Genomic DNA, 18,934 nt, shown 5'->3' on the forward strand with positions numbered 1-18,934 from the left:
CATACTGTGCAATTTAAGTCTTTACATGACCGTGGGGATGCAAAGAGAAAGTCGACGAAGAGAATCTGTCAATGTTACTTAGGACCTAATGCAATGTTCAGCTTGAATTCATTTTTTTATTTGAGGGCAAATGTATATTCCTATTCTACCGGTGCAACCGATGAATTTTACAAACATTTGGAAAAGTTTTGAATGGTACATTAACCTTTATAAAAAGTTATGCGTGATTTTTGTCCTACACTCATAAAATAAATCACATAACCAGTGGAAAATATCCATGTAAATTTCACATAACTTTCATGTGATCCCATAATTGGAAATTGCACCACTAAATCACATGAATGTTATGTGTCCAATGAAATCTATATGATTTCTCATATAGAATTTCTAATGCTATGTGATATTCAGGTAAAAATCATTGTTTTTGTTTTTGGAAAAATACTATGTGCATTCCTAATAGAAATTAAGTGAAAACTTTTTTGCATTTCGACCAATAATCGACAGTGTCATCCCATGTATATGCGAGCGAGAACGAAAGAATTATAGAGATTGCTGACGTTTTTCTTACGCACACTACGTCGCGTATACGTATACACGAAATGTTTTCATGTTCATGCTAACCATTTTGTGGATATTCTTTGCGCTCCGCTTGAAAGTACCGGAAAGTTTTGATTCTTTTCTATGTAAACCGCCTATTTACATTTCTGACAAGTTGCAACTGAATGCTTATAATTGTTTTATAATAACCATTTCATGGCCAACTTGTTTTATTGCGCTTACTCATAAAGCAACAAAAGGATTTATTTTTGGGTTTTATAAGGGCAATTCATATTACTTTTTTTTATACTTCAAAGCAATCATAAAACCTTTCATAAGTGAAAATAGCATAAGCATCAGTTGGTTTTTTGATTAGCTTTATAGGGGTTTTGTAGCTAGCTATAAGAATGTTTCACTACTTGCTTTGTATATGACCGTCATAAAGCTGTAGGTAATGGTTGCAGCTGCAATAAAACCTTTATAAATTTTGAATATAGCTAAGCAGCTCTAGAATTGTTACTTGGGTATGCCCAGGGAAGTCGAGAAAATTTTCAACCCGAAAGATTCCCTCGACCGGACCGGGAATCGAACTCACTGCCTCTGGCTTGGTAATACCGTGCCTTTACTGACTAGGCTATGAGACCCCGCTAGAAAACTCATCGGTAATATTAAAACAATGCAGCGGTTGTACTAAAAAGTTGATTTACCATTTTTCCATCATTTGTTTTCCGTCGATCTTGTTTTCAGTACTGAATACCAGTGCTACCGACGCCAGGGAGCCAGCTCCCACACCTGAACCCTACCCTATTGACCCATAAACTCATGGAACGGGGACCAACGGCTTTACTTCCCTTGCGAAGGAAGGCGTGATCAGAGATTTTATGCCTCAGAAATACTCCACAGGCACCGACTGGGATTGAAGCCCAGGCCTTTTGGGATGATAGGCAATCACGTTTACCACTAAACCACCGGTGCCGCAGTTCATTCACTGTTGGTATCGATTCCATGTTCACACAAACGGCACCATTTGAAATATTTAAAGAGTTTTAAGGATATAGATTTTAAACAACGAAAAGAACTAAGCACAAAAACAAGTGTATCAACCAATCGCGGTCCTTCATCAACTTTCCGTTTGTGCCCCTAGGCACAGACTCTAGTACTTTTTTTTTCATTTTCATACCTCTTATGTAAGCTTTTGGGAACATATCTAATAAAATTGGGCAAAATTATATAAGAAAGGTTTTGTATGCCTGTTAGATGACTAGAAACAAAAATCGGGTCATATTTGGGTTACGATAAACAATTTTCGATTTAAAAAAATATTTTTTTTTGCTTCGATATAACCGAAGACAACAAATCAAGAAGACTGGCAACTTTGCCAGAATCCAAGCAACACATACAATGGCGCTGCGCTTGAGTGAAGGTGGAAGCAACGCATAGAAAAATGAGCAAATACACAAACCCGTCTTATGAGGATGTAATCTTTGCTAGCATATTCGTTCGAAGCATTTACCTTTGAGCGGCAGATGACGCGATTGTACCTGTCTCATAGCGTTCGTATGAGAAAATGGAAGGGTTGCCAGTCTTCTTGATTTGTTGTCTTCGATATAATGTAACTCGATATAACGTAACGTTGCTTTATATCGAGGTACGACTGTATTAAAATTAACCATCAACGCCTAACTTTACGTATATTCCCAGCAAGGAATTATGTGTCGTATGAAATGCACTACCTTACTAGGAGATGAACACCATATTTCAATGGGCTGTAGTAGCCCCTTATCAAAGAACTTTACCCTTCTGTTAAGAAGTGCTGCACAGTTGCATAATAAATGTTCAGAAATTTCTGTTTCCTCGATACAAAACCGACAAATATCATCATCAACTTTTTTAATTAGTCGTAGATGATATTTGGCTGGACAGTGCCCTGTAATCAGTCCTATGTAAGTACATAGGTCTTTCTTTGAGAGGCTAAGGAGTTTTTGTGTGTTTGATGCATTTGGCATCGCAAGCTTTCTCGGTTGTCGGGCTGTGATAGTTTTATTCCAATTACAATCTATCATCATCTTTTTCCAGTTCCTTAATTCCATCTTGATGGAGCTTGGAGAGACCCCACAGAATGGTTCAGGTCCTAGAAATTGTTTAGATGATCCTTGCCTGGCTAGTTCATCAGCCTTTTCATTACCTCCTACTCCACAGTGTCCTGGCCCCCAGTAGAGATTTACTGTATTGTTATTAGACAACTGTTGAAGTAACTGAATGCATTCCCATACTTACTTGGAAGTACATGTAAATGATTTTAAAGCATTCAAAGCTGCTTGGGTATCAGAAAAGATGCATAGACTTGCATGTTTATATTTTCGCTTTAAACACACAATAGTGCATTCTAGTATGGCTTGAATTTCAGCCTGAAAACAGTTGGCCATCCACACATAGAAACTGAAATATTAACACCAGGACCTGTCACACCAGCTCCTACTTTATCATTTTGTTTTGATCCATCAGTAAAGAATACAACTGATCTTGGGTGGATCTGCGGTCTGGTTGTACCACATTGAACAGTCGACTAAAATTGAATGTTGTCTCCATCCAATCATTACTGACTTTAACTAATGGATTGATTCGTATTTGTTTTAATATATGTAGGTGTCCCTTAATGTTCCCTTCAAACAAGGTTTTAGTTAGCTTAAGTCTTAGCGTGCTCTTTTTAGCATCTAATTGCATAAATTGGTGTAGTGGAATAAGATTTAGTATCGCATCTAAGGCTTTCGTAGGTGTGCTACGCATCGCGCCTGTTGTAGATACCTTAGCCAGTCTTTGCAATGACTGATACCGATACACATAGACTAATACCGATTCTTTCGACCTGGATGAACAGAAAACACGGAGAAGGCAACTTCCATGTTCGAGAGGAGAGCACTTGGAAGTGCATGAGCACATATATTTTCGTGGATGCAGCAATGCTAGATCAGACATTTAAATAGCACTGTTCTATAACAGATCTTCGAAAAAGAGGAAAAAAGGTATTTTGAACGCCAAAAAGTAATTTACCCGCTTACACTATACCCTTCTCTGTTAGCTAAGAAATCAGAAATAAACTATAAACTATAGCAAACTGAGCACTGTGCCTTCCCGTTTTGGCAACAATTGGCAGCGTCCGATCGAACGAACCTAGAAAGCTAAGGAAACAAAAAGGCCCTGTATAACATTTTAAAAATCAATCTGCACGAAATTGCAATAATTGTACAGCAGTAATTTCAAGGGCTAATTGATTCAAAACTCGGACAAGGTTCACTCTCACGCGCTCAAAATGAACATGAACTTGAACCATCCATTTCAGCCGGGCCATCCAAAGCAGATAATTAGCAAACCATCCGGTCTTAATTGTAACAATGAACTCGTTTGTTTTGGCGTGCCAAAATCCTCCAATCTTCCCAAATAGGCGTGAAGTGCGTGTTCTTCTCACATAAGTGTAATGCCATAGCATCGCATCGATTCAACCCATAATTGATTGCCTTTTTTTGTTGCTGCCAATATTGCACTCAATCACGAACAATCACTTCACGATCATCCCAATCAATTTATTAATTCTTTATTGTTTTTCCCCTCGCACTCATCACTCCAAGATATGACTTCCAAAAGAACATCTAATTATTCATTTCCTCTTCACATACCGATCTCAAGTGGTGCAAGAAAAACGGCAAAAACAAAACATACGGAGCTCGTCGACCGATGACGGAAAACGCGGCATGAGCGAAAAACTCCTAATCGACCGAAAACGATTCAATTTTCGAATCGGTCGGTGGCGGCATGCAGCCGACTCTTGGCGTGGAACACGAAGGTGGTAATTGGCCCTGATAACATCTCGATCTCGACGACGATCGACGGTGAACGACGCCAACTTCAAACGACGGTGATGATGATCGTGATTATGGTGAATCAAAAAAGCAGTCGGATTTGGTGTTGGTATTTTTTCGATTCATCGAATCCTCAAGCCGATGCCACCCGCCGTCGGCGGCCACTACTGGAAGAGACCTGGCCGGCGTGGTGGTGGGCCTGAAGAGTTTTGTTTCTTTTTCGATGATCGTCTTGCTGAGATTGTGTGCTTTATTGCATCGTGTTTGTTGGCTTCTCTCGCACCACGTGCTCTTAAGCGTATGTTTCCTATCTACTTAAGATTACAATAAGTTGTTTGCTATTTTTTTTTGTTCTTCGCTACTACAACTCTTTACTAAGTTAATTGGTAATTGAACTGGCTTGAATAAATGTTAAATGCATCGTTGAAAAGGAATAAATATACAAACACGCTAATTTGTACTAATTGTGATTAAATGAATGCCTTCGCAGCATATAGGTTGAGCCTCTTCCTCGATAATCCTCCCAAGTCGCGCCGAATTGCACTCGATCGAGCTCCTAGGGTCTAGTGATAACCATTGTGACGATGTCCCGATCCTCCGTTGTTGTGATGACCGCCCACGCCGCCGTTTCCGTTCGCACCACGACGGTGATGTTTACCGTTGTGCCCATTGTGTCCCCCACCATTATTGCCTCCGTTGTGTCCGTGCCCATGCCCATGTCCATCGCCAGAGTGGCGCCGATGGTGATGTCCGTTGTCGTGCGAGTGTCCCCCATTGCCATTGTGGCCGTGATGCTCATGAGCATTGCTATCGTAACCATGATGCCCATCGTGGTGATCGTGAATGCCGTGGTCCGCTCGGCTGTGCCCGTTCTCGTGACCGTGCTCGAAGTCATGGTGCGACTCCTTCGGATAGCCCAGCTGATTGTGGGGCGACTCATGCGGGTAGCCATCATGTCCCTCGTGGTGGTGCTGGTGCGGATGGTCATGGTGGTGGGGATGCTCGTCGCCGCCTTCGTAGGTGATCTTCGGACGGTATCCCTTCTGGTCGGCTTCGTATTCCACGATCTGGGGATCAGAATTTGCGAGAAGAGGGACAGTTTTTGAACATTATGTTTAGGGGAATGGTTTACGGTACGTGGTGGTTTGGGATCAAAATCGAAAGTCAACATTAACTAGTGAATATCTCTATAAATCTAGGCTGTGAAATTCTCCAATGTTGCATACCCGGGTATAGGAGAGTAGTAAAGCTAGAGCAAAATAATAGCAAATTTTACTATCACTATCTTATTATGTTATTGGTAGGTTGTGCGCTGCAACAAATTAATAGCTAGATTATTATTATTATGATATTCTAGAATCATGAATTCAAAAGCTAATTTTGATCTGATAGTAGAATAAGGTTTTAAGTAATATACCAATAGATGAGATAGCAAAATGGGATATTAGTTTGCTAAGATTCTTGAGATGGCAACAACAGACTTTGCAATTACTCAGTTTTGGTTCAATACATTTTTTATATTATTTTTGATATATTACGTGTTATATCAATCAAACTAATAGCATTTTTTAAATTGTGTTCCCTAATTTTCAAAGTAAAACTAGCTATTGATGTGATATTCTCTTCTAGTCGGGTATGTGGTTGCCCCAAAAATATCGGGATGAATTTATCATATTGCTTTGAGCTGAATTTATTTCTACTAAAAGAACTGTATGCTACAATTTCAGAAAGTTTCTATTGCATAACAGCTGTTTAAATTTATATTTTTTCAGCAAATTAATTGATTTACAAACTGAATAAATGTGGTATCCGTCAGATTTTGTCAGTTCTTCATTTCAGATAATCCTTAAAACTTCAAAGCATACTAAATTATAGTATCGTAACATCTATCATTGCTTGTAGAACAAGCTGATACATTATATCAGATTTTCTATTCTATTCTAGAACAGACAGTGCCCATAAAGCAAAATAAAAAAGCCAATACAAAAGTACCAATATGTTACAATAGACAGATAATGAAGCTAAGAAATAGAAAGCAGAAAGCTCATAAAGCGAACAAAAGAAATAATATTGATGAACATTTTACTTTGTTCACCCTTTTTTCCACTTCAAATGTTCACAAGCATTCCCAGCGATCAAGAGCTCTTGAATAATCAACAAAGTATTCGCAGCACTAGCAGCCCCGTAATCTGATGTTATTGACCCAACAACTCCCAGGAGAAACTAGAAAATTTAGAACCCGAACTGGGAATCCAACCCACCGCCTTCAGCTTCGTAATACTGTGACTTTACTGACAAGACTATCTGACCCCTTGTTTAACATATACCTACACTGTTTGGAAAAGTAGTGTAAATTTCTGTTCGATATAATGACATAACTAAAGCGTCATATAGAATATAAGTTTACATTAATGATCATGGTAAATTATGAGTAATTTCATGGAATATTTCAAATATTGTATGAAATGGCAAAGAATTAGAAATTTACATGGATGGATGTTTAAATCACGTTTTATAAAACCTGTAAAGATCTTCGCATTAACATTTTCTGCTAGATCATTACTAATTGATTTGAAAAAATTGGCAGCTACTTTTTGCTATATGTTAAGCAAGTGACATTTTTTTGATCTAAGTAGGTCGTGCTGCCTCCAGACGAATCTAGAACCGCACGTTCAAACTGGTGACATGATAAGACAACGAAACCCTTCTCTCAAGCTCCTCCCCTTTTCCTATCCTTCGACAATGTGCCTCTCTAACCTCGGGTAAGCCGCGAGTATTCAGCCCGACTCCTACTAGACATAGAATTAAGTGAATTTTGTTACAAACAAAGAACAATGAATTATTGGCTCCGTAATGCAAACGCAATTGAGCCTTACAAATAAACGAAATAGATAGATCGTGCTGAAAAATTGACGCCTTTTAATTTTGCTACTGGTTTTAATTCTGTGATTTTAACCCTTTTATCCTTGTTTCAGCGGTGCTGGTGGTGTAGTGGTAAGCGTGATTACTTCTCACCCCAGCAGGCCTGGGTCGGCGCCACCGGGTTGTGCTGAGGCATAACATCTCTGATCACGCCTTCCTTCGGAAGGGAAGTAAAGCCGTTGGTGGGGTTGTGTACAAGACACGACCGCATGGTTGACGTAGACTACGTTAAGCTGTGTAGTGAAATTTTCGTGCATTTTCTAGATATTGATTTAAAATAAAGTAGAAGTAACCTATTGTTTCGGTCCTAAGCACATATTTTGGATTTCCTACTTTGTAAAACTTGGTTAAATTCAGGACCTCATAAAAATGCGAATACATATTCTATTCCATTTGGTTCCTAAATTACAATCAGATATGAGTAAGGCTTTCTTCAGGTGATTCATTGAAGCGTCCAACAATGACCGTCATGATCGCTGACTTCAAGATTTCTAAGACACCAATCTTGGACGGTTGTGACATCACTCATGAAATTGAAACTCCTTGTGTACTGGACTGCAACAAACGTGAAGTTCCAGTTTCTTTGTTATAAGTTTTGTGAGAGCTGATATCTGTACTCTTGAAATTTTTATGTGGTAATGAGATTTATCAGAAATAAGGTTTCCTCAGCGATTCAACTTCAAAACGCTAAAAATAAATGCACACACAAAAACGGAGTGCACAATTTTGCACCAATGTTATGCAACATTTCATAGTTGATAGGGATGATATCAAATAGCCATGAATCCCTCCAAACAGTTCTCGGTACCTCATTTATCTACCGACTAAACAAATAAAAAAAAATACTAAAGCTGTGTTCCATTTGGAAAATTTTCACTTAGATTTGACCCTTCGAAAATAAATTAAGATGGTCGAAAATCCCTCTGTTGTTGATCGGCCGATTTTCGAGAAAACATCTGTCAAAATTGATTCCTTTTCTGTAAGAAATAAGTCTATTGGAATAGCAGGTTTATTTGAAAATTTTCCAACTGTCTAATTTACGTTAAAAATCACCAACACAGCAGGCACATTAGCACCTTAATAACTTGAGCACAGAATCGTTTCTTGATGCTAGATAAAAACTTCTTTTATCGATATGTGTGCTGAAAATACCTGGGCTGAGTGGATTCAAGGAGAAAGTCGACGAAGAGAATCTTGTCAGTGTTACTTAGGACCTAATTTAATGTTTAGCTTGAATTGTTTCGCTTAGCTGTAAACAGAAAATCGATGAAGAGAATCGAACATTACAAGTAGGACTTTTTGAACGCTCACTGTCGAATTTCAGAACCTAGCACTGAAAATAAACTCGACGGTACCTCTATTTATGCTAAGAGATAAGCATTGCAAGTCCCTCCTACTTGAAGAATTATGAAATCAAACTGCTGGCTATGCCTCGCCCCATCAGCAAAAAAAACTGGGGTTGAATAAACCGTTCAAAAGCATAATTTTCCAAGTAGGAGGGACTTTCATAGCTAATCTAAAAGCATAAATAGAGGAACCGTCTGATAATTTCAGTGCTTGGTACAGAAAACTGTAATCTGTGTAGGAAAAATCCTTTTTATCACCACCGAAACACCCCGTTCCGTTTATCGAATAACCTTGCTAAAACTGATCAATTTCCGGCATTTTTGAACGTTCGAAATGTCACGTTTAACCACGAGTTAAATTTGACTCGGAAATTGGTACACAGCCCAAGAAGTGTTTCTCGATTACTTTTTCGAAGGGATGTATCAGTTTTTGTAAACAACGCATTTGATCGTCGATTAGGCGTTACTGGTAGCTCACCCACGCATGCTAATACTATCATCAGATAGAGGAAATTTTCCCCTACCTGATATAGTGGTGTTAGTATGTGGGGAGCTGGGGAGCTATCAGTTATGCCAAACCAACGATAAAATGCGTTGTTTACAAAAGCTGATATGTCCTTTCGAAAAAGTAACCAAGATTTGTAGTTATTATTCAGGCAAGGAACGCTTGCACCTTCGAGGCGACGCTGCTACCAGCAGCCAATGATCTCGATGGGAACGACCCGCAAAGTTTGAGCCGCAAAACTCGAACGCTGCGCGCTTGACAGGAACCGCCTTTCTACTACTGCTACTGCTACTTCTACTGCTGCTGCTACCTGCTTACCCGTTGTCCGAAGCCAAAATGAGTTGAGGCACATTAGCAGCGAATTTTTATAACTTTTCAGATTCAAGCATCACGATGTACAACCAAATGTTATCTTATCGTGACGGTCCAATTTTAGATTTTCGATTTACCCCCAGTACCTTCCCGTAAGACGTAGTCTACGTCAAAGACCCTATTTAAACCAACGGGTAAGTCACTCAGCACAGTAGTAAATTTAAAGTAGATATAAACGAAATGGCCATGTTTGATTTGGATGAAATTTTCCCTCAAAATACACACTTAGAAAAACTCATGTAAATTTAGGTGCTCTGAGAGTGACATATACGAGCGTCAATTTTGACCAAAATTTGCGTCATAACAGACGCGAAGTTTAGCCTAATAAAACGTACTTTTCATCGAGCAACGAACTTTTCAGTCTCGAAGCACCTAATATTACATGACATGTTTGTTTACGTCTCATCTTTTATGTCGAAGATCCCAAGTAAATTTTTTGGTTTTATGAGGGTTCTGTAGACCATGATTTAGACTTTTAGAATGCTATAAAACCGCAATAAAACCTGCCATGTTACTTGGGATGGATTACGTCACTTGTAAAATTAGTTATTTCTAAGTGTGTAGGTCATTACATTTACTACCAACCGTTCATACATCGCGAGATGGGCACTTTTTAGGAAAATAAGTTTTTCTTACAAAAAATGGCTGCCAGAATTTGCCATTTTCAGAGAAATTTGCAACATTTTGCTTTAAAATTGCTTTACAAAGCAAATGAAGCGATTTACAATATTACTGGCATGAGAAAAAATTGCGTATTTTTATGGTTCTGAACACTTTGTAGAACATATCAATTCAATATATTGTTGCCATATTATTTCCATTTTCAATCTGTATTTTCACCGTAAAAAATCTTTTTAATCTGTATCTTACTGTCAAAAATCAGTATAAACTGTATCATATTTATTGCGAATGGTCGTAAATATATTTTGAGTCCATTTGAAGTTCAGAAATAGTTTGTTCATAGTTTAGAATCTTGAAGAATGACGTAAGTTTGCTTTCTAAAAATAAATCATGTTCCAGTAATGAGAGACAAACTTGAAAAACTTTGTAATGGAGAAACAGTCACATATTCGTAAAATTTGATTTTTTTATAAACGAGATTACGACAATCTTTGCCAGGTCATTTTTTTACTCAGCAATTTTTGAAAACGAAAAATAAGCATTAAAATTTATAAAGTATTAGTTGATAAATATTATGCTCGATGTTTCATTTTCTCAAATTTTTCTAATCAATCCAAATTTCAACTTTATCTAATCATTTGGCAGATTAAAAGGATATTGAATTCTCTAGCTATTGCTCGATCCTCAGTATTTTTTTTGGGATGGTTTCATCTGTATTTCTAAATTTGCAATCATGTTCATATGTTTTATAAACATTATTGTATTTTGTCACAACACATAGCTTTTATTTGCATGTTTAGTAGAATTGCATATAATATTCTTTATTTATGACATGGAAGTAAAACTTCAAAATATCCAGTTGACTCTTCGACTCACAAACTGTAATCAATCAGCTTGTGGGTTGTCAAAAGGGCTTGTCAAAAAATCCAAAAAAAAGTAGAAGGGTCTGTGCCTAGAGGCACGAACGGGAGCTTTACGTAGGACCACTAGGGCACAAAACAAATGTGAAGAAAATTCAGTTCTTTTAATTGATCGATCATCTATTATCTTAACTCTTTCCGTTTTTGATTTGTAGGCTACCAAATTTGTAGTATTTTTTTTAAAGAAAAAGTTGATGAAGAGAATCGATTAAAATCCCTTGCAACCCCTGCTTCCAAGTTTGGTTACAAGATTACAACTCTGAAGAGCTTTTTGTGTGGTTGTTGGGGGCATGTGGTTCTGAATATGTACCAAGGCAGATAAATTCTATTCTAAGTTTTTACTGTAAAAAGCTTGATGGCCCAGAAAAGGGCTGTTTTGTTGCCAAATTTGGTGATGATTTAACCTCCGAAACTGTTCAGTTCACTTCAAAGCGTAGACGACATCGATGGCCGGCGACACGTTTGACACTGCTACGGCGGGCCAGACGACTGCTTTTGCTGCTTCTGCTGCCTGCTCACCACGGCGTCCGAAGCGAAAATGAGTTGAGGCTAGACAGCAGCGTTGTTTTATATCTTTTCAGGTTAAAGCAGAATGATGTGCAATCAAGTGGTACTCGATTATGAGGACTTGGGTTTGGGAAGAAGTTTAACAGTGATAAAATTATCACTTTTTATTTTCACATTGGACAATGCTTGAAATTACCACTTTTTCAATAGCTTCTCGTTAAAAATCATCAAGCATTGCTACAAATGCGTAGAAATATTTCTGATCGATTGGTGATAAAAATATTGAAATTGATCCAGAGGCAGCTGAGTTATCAATGTTCAAAATCTTTCATAATTTTGTTTCATGTTCCATTTTTGGTTTTCACAAAGTGTATCCCAGTATAGAAATTAAAGACGTAGTCCTACGTAAAAAAAAAATAATCAAAGGTATTAACCTGCCGCCATGTGATATGGTTAATTAAGCAATAAGAATGAAAAATAAACATCCCTTCTAACAAGCAATCAATAATCAGAACATCTGAGCATAAGAAGTCCGTTGAAAATTGATGAAGAAAATAAAATAAAAAAGTTAAAAATTGGGATTATTTGGTTAGGTCCTCGTACGTACTCAAAAGGAAGAAAAGATTATTCATGGATATTTATAAATTTAATCCAGAGTAAAACAAATATTACACTTATTCGAAAAATCTGTAAAATCTGTATATTAAAAAAAAAATCTGTAATCTGTATGCACAGATATCTGTATCAAAATGTTGAGAATAATCTGTATCATTACATATAAATCTGTATATGCCACATCACTAAGACGACAACGAACAACGACAACGGCAGCATGACTAGGCTGCCGTCATCCGGACGGCATCGACTTGCACTGGAGTGTCCACCATTTGAAAAAAAAAACCGCCATCAATTTAAAAACGGAAAGAGTTAAGAACTTAATGATCAACATATTTCTTCCGTTCACTAGAGGTCCTACGTCAAGCTTCCGTTCATGCCCCTAGGCACAAACCCTTTCACTTTTTTCTCAAAATGGTCCCACTGTACATCAGGGTGACCACAACATGAAACAACTGGTTTTAAGGTAGTCCTGGCAATAATCTATTTATATTTCGCTAAAATTATGATATAGATACCCATTGTTTTCAGCAAAGTTTTATGAAATCCTTAGTTCTCCAACTTTGCCGAAGACATAAAGTGTATCACAAAATTGAGCGTACACCCTAGTTGAATATTTTTTGAAACACATATATTTTCAGGGTATAGATACTAAAAATCGATGTCCAGCGCCATCTTGAAATCCAATATCAGAAAAAATAGGAAATACTGTCAAATACTCTTCAATATGGATATTTTTGGAATTTCGATGACGTTCAAAGACCGATGTTTTTTTTAGAAAAAGTAAGAAATTCTGTAAACTCCCTTCAATGTGGATATTTTTGAAGTCGAGGTGACTTCTAGGGACCATAAATTTATGTCCAATGTCATTTTAAAATCCAAAATGGCAGCTTCTGATTTCAGAAAAAGTGCGAAATACTGTCAAATCCCTTCAATATAGGTATTTTCGGAATCATGGTGTTATCTAGAGACCAGATATCGTTGTCCAACGTCATTTTGAAATCCAAGAATATATTTTTTTTAAATCTTGGCTGGTTGTTAAACAGATGTTTATTGATTTACCGCTTTAGTTGTGTACTTTATTGGAAGAACCTGTTTGAAGTTAGGTTTATTGTACAACGCTCGATTTTCAACTTTTTTCAGTGAACGAATTTTCATAAAATTAGTGGAATATGAATGATCTTTACTATGACTAAAAATGAACAGAATTTAAAAAAAAAAGTTTCGTTCATTATGCGAAAAGTGTTCTGCCAATGAACATATTGAAAAGGAACTTACTTTTCTATTAGAATCAAATGACAAACAAGATGTTGTGTTTCAACAGTGGCTGAATACTGATCGTTGTAATTTGGAAACGATTATCAAGCCTGTTGATGAATTTGTTCCGTATCTCATTGATAAAATTAACAAACTTATAACTCATGACTTTATTTACAAACAACAGTCATCTTTTCTAAGAAATAAAAAAAGAATCATTAAAAGAAGGCGAAATTCTAGCAATTTGTGATTTTTTTCTGAAAATTATTCATTTACATTCCAAAACGCTGCTCAAGGATATCACTGGAATAATTCTCAAGCAACAATACATCCAGTTGAAGTTTATTATAAGAAAGACAATAAACTTGAAAATGTTAGCTTCATTATCATATCAGAAGTAATGACTCACGATACATTTGCAGTTCAGTTGTTCATCTCTAAAATGATAGATTTTATTAAACAATCGATAGATTTTTCTAAAATTACTTTTATGTCAGATGGGGCAGCATCACAATACAAAAAAAAAAAAAAAAAAACTTTGCTAGTCTGTGTAGATTTCCGTCAAAGCATGGATTAGAAGCAGAATGGCATTTTTTTTGCAACGTCTCATGGAAAAGGTCCCTGTGATGCCATTGGTGGCACTCTCAAGCAAATGGCAAAGAGAGCTAGTCTTGCTCGAGATTATGGAAACACCATAACAACTCCACGAGAATTATAAAACTGGGCAGTTGAACAAACAGATGAAAATATCACAAAACTACGTTTCGAGTACATATCCACTGACCAGTACATCGAAATGTCAGAAGAACTCGAAGAACTATATAACAGCACAAAGACAATATCTGGTACACAGACATTCCACAGTTTTGTGCCTATAACTGGTAACAAAGTAGTGGCAAAAAGGTATTCTAATTCAGAAGATGAACCAAAAATATTTAACTTGATTGGAAAAAGGAAAAAATAGCATGTATGAAAATAGGTTTAAAACATTGCAAATATATAAATAAATGATATATGAAAAATCTTGTTTTTTTTCTCTCGCATCTTATCAAATTTTGCATGAGTAGTAGACAACAGAATAAGGGAATGATATTTTTTGACAAGGTCTACATGTCCAAATAGTTTTATTGAACTCTGAGAGGGTGCTGCCAATTCCAAATACGATTTGGCGAGAAATGCATCATGAGCCCTTTTTATATGAAATTCTCGATTAATCAAAGTGAACTTAGACAAAATTGAATCGCAAATTGAGCTTCATTGGATTCTGAGATGATTTTGAGCTTCACTGGTTTAGTTTTGTGTGAAAATGGCAAATCAAAAAAAAAAAAAATCAGTTCAGACATGAAAAAAAATTTGTAAGAAAAACTTTTTTTCCTTAAAAGTGCCCATCTTGCGATGTGTGGACGGTTGGTAGTTAACATAATTACCTATCTTGAGGCAAAGTTTCATCCAAATCAAACATGGCCATTTTTTTTTAAAGCGACTTTATTCAGTGTAGGTCTAATATCAAATTTTTTCCAGTATTTTTTTTTTCGATAACTTGGACAATTTCCTAAAAATCATCCATGCAACACATTTTTGTAGGAGTTGTCATTTTTCCATAGTATTTTGTAGAAAAAAATCGGCAGAAAAAGTTTGGCCCTTCTCAAATGTTAGTCTAGATAAATTTTGGAAAAACTAAGTATGCAAAGTGGCATATTTAGTCAAGGTCCACACATCCAGAAAGTTTCATTGAAATCTGAGAGGGTGCTGCCAGCTCCGAATACGATTTGGCGCGAAATGCGTCAATTACTTTAAATTTTGAGGGTGTTCGAACAATTTCAAATGTGATTGAGATGTCCATAGTTTCAGGGAAGCCCAAAAACTAGTCAGAGTCACCAAGCCCCGCAGAATAGGCCAGAATTAACTAGAATTAAGTATTAACTCGATGGCCATAGGATCCGCACCGAGAGTCAATTGTGTGGGTAAGGAGCATTGCATCGTTAATGTACGGTATCAACATCACCTCGGTACCGAACGATCCTACCATTCTTCAGATGTATCTGCAATCGCAGCTGTTTCTCTGGTACGATTGATGGTTCACCAATCAGTCAGCCGTACAGCTCATTCTATGAACTGATCTCGGATTCGATCGACTGTGGAGGTCTCTTTACGCTCTTTCTCAACTGTTCGTATCATCGATGGCAACAGCAACCTTGAGAAAGATGCTGCTAACAGAATTGTGAAGGTAACCACACCGGAGGTAACAGAGCCAATCTGAATCACGGTCGTACTGAACGCAATCGGAACCGGTAGCAGTTTCAGAGAAATTAATATGCGATTCCGGCATGACCAAGAATAAAAAAAAATGAAGGAGCAACAGGCAGATACAAGGAGGAGGTAATCTTCAAACGACTACAACCAGTATCGAGATTCTGGACCGACATTTGGATAAACTATGGGTTGGCAGTCAGATAAATGTAGTACCTAACCACGACTGCTGACACTGGGAAGCTACTGCAGGTCTATTGCTGTGACTACTATTGCCGGTGGGCATTTTAGGTCGAATCCTTCCTATTTTTCAGATTGTAGCATTGCCCTAGTAGCATGATGATGTTGCAGACAAGTCTGCCAGAATGACGCACGATAGAGTCATCCTTCTCCTTCTCGCGGAGGGGCTAATCTTCGAGTGCCACTTCCTTGAAGCGGATGACCGGCATCTAGCTCGTTGAATATTATCACGACTTTTATCGGTCCTTGACTTGTAAATGTAAACACACAATCTCAAAAGTCATAAGTGCAGGGTTGCCAAACTCATGGGTTACTGAGACTGATAACTTGATTGCCACACTTTGGCACGTTCAGCAAAACGCTGGACCTAGCTTTCATTACAGATAAAGTACTCGGCACAGATTGGAATGTGCAAAGTTGATTACCTCTTGGGATGACACCAAAATGACCATGCATCAGAACCCTAGTCTTATCCAATTGAAACTAGAGAACAACGAATCCATGATCACCATGATCATCCTCGGTGGAGCAACCTAGTAACTATCAACGAGGCATACGATGTAACAAGGACTAAGATGTGATCATTTAATTATTGAAAAATTCTGTTCCCCTAGTTTCAAGTAGTCAGCAGAGCCGTTTCCAGGATATTCTTTTTGTTATCTTGCATATTTACGGAGGCCACTTAAGCAACATTGCAAGGTTTATCAAGGTTTTAATGCAGTGAGGGTCAAGTGCTTGGATCTCTATGATGCCACAACCTCACCTTGAACTTCATTTTAAATTGAGAATGTGTGGTCGAAATGATTGGGAAATATGACCATCGAACAAAGATACAGCTGTTGAAAAATGGGGCGTGAGTACCACTGCTTTAGAGCATTATTCAAGTTAGAGAGGGTCTAGTATAAAAGAGGAGCGGACTGACTGATTTTGAGCCAAACGAACTGTCAAAGCCAGAGTAAATCGAGTATGTTGCTAGAAACCACCTAGGTATAGGTTGCCAAGGCAGATTGTTTTGAATCCGCTCCTTTCTTATACTAGACCCTCTCAAATCAAAGTCCAAATCATAATCTACAAGAATATGATAAAACCAAAGTTGTTGCTTGAGCCTTTTCTCATTTTATAAGGGTAGTATGAACGAGAAAGTGATATCGCATAAAATTCATACTGTTGCACTCTCACCAGTCATGAGTGAGTTACGATGCGAAGCTAAGTGCGCTACACAATGCATCCGGATTGGATGTGTTGTGGCAGATTTGCCGCAACGGTTCAAACCCGGATACATTGTAGGCCGCTCTTTACACTTGCGAAACAAGAGAAAAAGTGCTGCCAACCAAAACATTGCATCGGTTTTCAGTCGATTGGATTGGAGTGATATCCCTTTATCAATCCTATACGTTTTACAGTACTCAGAAATACATTCTGAATACTACATCTAAGCTGGAAATTTATGATTATTTTACAGATTAGCATGGAAAGTATGCAGAATTTGCAATGTTTCGTAACATGAACAAATTCTTTAATGTGGTCCATTGCAAGAACTGCCATTATATGTGTTGAATGAAACATATACAGAGTTTGTAAATGTATGAAAGAGATATTAGTTTTGCGTGTGCAATCAACATTCTATTAAGCAAGTATTTGATAAGTTAAGCTATTTTTTCCATGCTAAATTTAGTCAACCCTCTGCAGATTTTTTTAATTCCGGGTGATGAAAACTTCCAAGCATGCTTTAAAAATGAAGCTCACTCAGGTTAATCATTTGAAAATATTTTCAATATAAATCTTATCATACAACATCTCAAATCGAAATTCACTGGCAATAGTTTACCTGCCGTCTACCGTCGGGAAGCAGAACGTTGTACTTTCCGGTGGTATAGTCTCCATCTCGCATCTCTTCGTGTCCAAAGGACAAATCCGAATCCTCGTCATCAACTTCATAGGTGAACTCATACTTTGCCGGTTCCTGTAACGATTCACATCAATCAAATTCGACTCCAAATCAATCAACTAACTCTGTCCAAAACTCACGTCCTCAAACGAATCATGATTGTCGTCGTGATGATCATGGTGCTCGTGATGATCGTGGTGATCATCGAACCCGGAATGATGGTTCGGAGGCCCGTAGCTACTGTCCGGTGTGCCGTAGCTCGACGAGGGAGGAACTAAATCCGTATGATGGTCGCCATTGTGGTGATGATCTCCGTCGCCGTGGTGATGATGGTCATCGTGATACCCATTCCCATTGTGACCATGCGCCGGCGGTAGATAGGAGTTAACTGGTGCTTCAGGTTTGGCGTTCGTCACCACTATGGCAATGACTAGCAGCAGCAAACAGCGGCACAGCTGCTCTCCGATGGGGGATCGTCGGAGTGTGGTGAATATGGAGTTAAAGAGAAGAAGATAAGTTGAAAAGCGTTGCGACGTTTGAATTCAGCAGATTTCAGTTCGCCTGCTGGTAGGGAGCTTGCACTTCACGTTTTATAGCACTGATGCTGAATTGAAACTGAAACTCCGTACCTTAAGAAGCTTTATCCTTTTGACGGAGCGTTGCATGCTTGGTAGAGCACCTGAACTGCTAGCAGTTCACAATTGTCCTTAATTTGCACTCCTCTAATCGAAACACTGAGTTCACTAATTGACTACCATTCACGTTGTTGCAAATCCAACTTCCTACGACAAATCTTCATGAACAAATTTTCCACAAAGTCCTTTTTGTATCCACTACTTCACTATCAATAGACACTTTTCACCGATACTCCTCCAAATAAATCCTTCCAGAGATAGGAGAGAACAATGGAACTTGTTCTTCCTGCTCCTATCGAGAGAATCGAACCAACTGATGTCCTAGTCCAGCTGTCCCTCCGTTTTTATACAAAAGACGATCAATTCCCCAGAACACTCTCCAAGCCTCCACAATCAGCATCTCGTTAGATCACATTCGCCCGGCGACAAAGCACCTCATTACGACGAAAAAATGGAACCAGA

General features: G+C 37.9%; 1 protein-coding gene across 1 annotated transcript; it reads right to left on the bottom strand.

Annotated features, from left to right (window-relative positions):
* Positions 1-4,791: 4,791 nt before the first annotated feature.
* On the bottom strand, positions 4,792-18,502 carry LOC135709699 (histidine-rich glycoprotein-like). The gene is made up of 4 exons (XM_065232089.1): positions 18,467-18,502; positions 17,978-18,292; positions 17,778-17,912; positions 4,792-5,461 (listed from the first exon to the last, which is right to left on the bottom strand). Exons 1-4 carry the CDS (start codon positions 18,500-18,502, stop codon positions 4,958-4,960), a joined length of 990 nt encoding a protein of 329 aa, XP_065088161.1. The 3' UTR covers positions 4,792-4,957.
* Positions 18,503-18,934: the final 432 nt, after the last annotated feature.

Source organism: Ochlerotatus camptorhynchus, unplaced genomic scaffold (genome assembly GCF_037179485.1).
Source record: "Ochlerotatus camptorhynchus isolate MF236.1 unplaced genomic scaffold, CSIRO-AGI_Acam_v1.1 ptg000361l, whole genome shotgun sequence".
In the NCBI taxonomy this organism is placed as follows: domain Eukaryota; kingdom Metazoa; phylum Arthropoda; class Insecta; order Diptera; family Culicidae; genus Ochlerotatus; species Ochlerotatus camptorhynchus.

Excerpts from the sequence above, each read along its gene's own strand:
- LOC135709699 (XM_065232089.1), bottom strand. The coding sequence starts at position 18,502 with ATGCAACGCTCCGTCAAAAGGATAAAGCTTCTTAAG. Across the intron at positions 18,293-18,466 it reads AAAGGATAAAGCTTCTTAAG|CTGTGCCGCTGTTTGCTGCT; the intron begins GTACGGAGTTTC and ends ATCGGAGAGCAG. Across the intron at positions 17,913-17,977 it reads ATCATGATTCGTTTGAGGAC|GAACCGGCAAAGTATGAGTT; the intron begins GTGAGTTTTGGA and ends GAATCGTTACAG.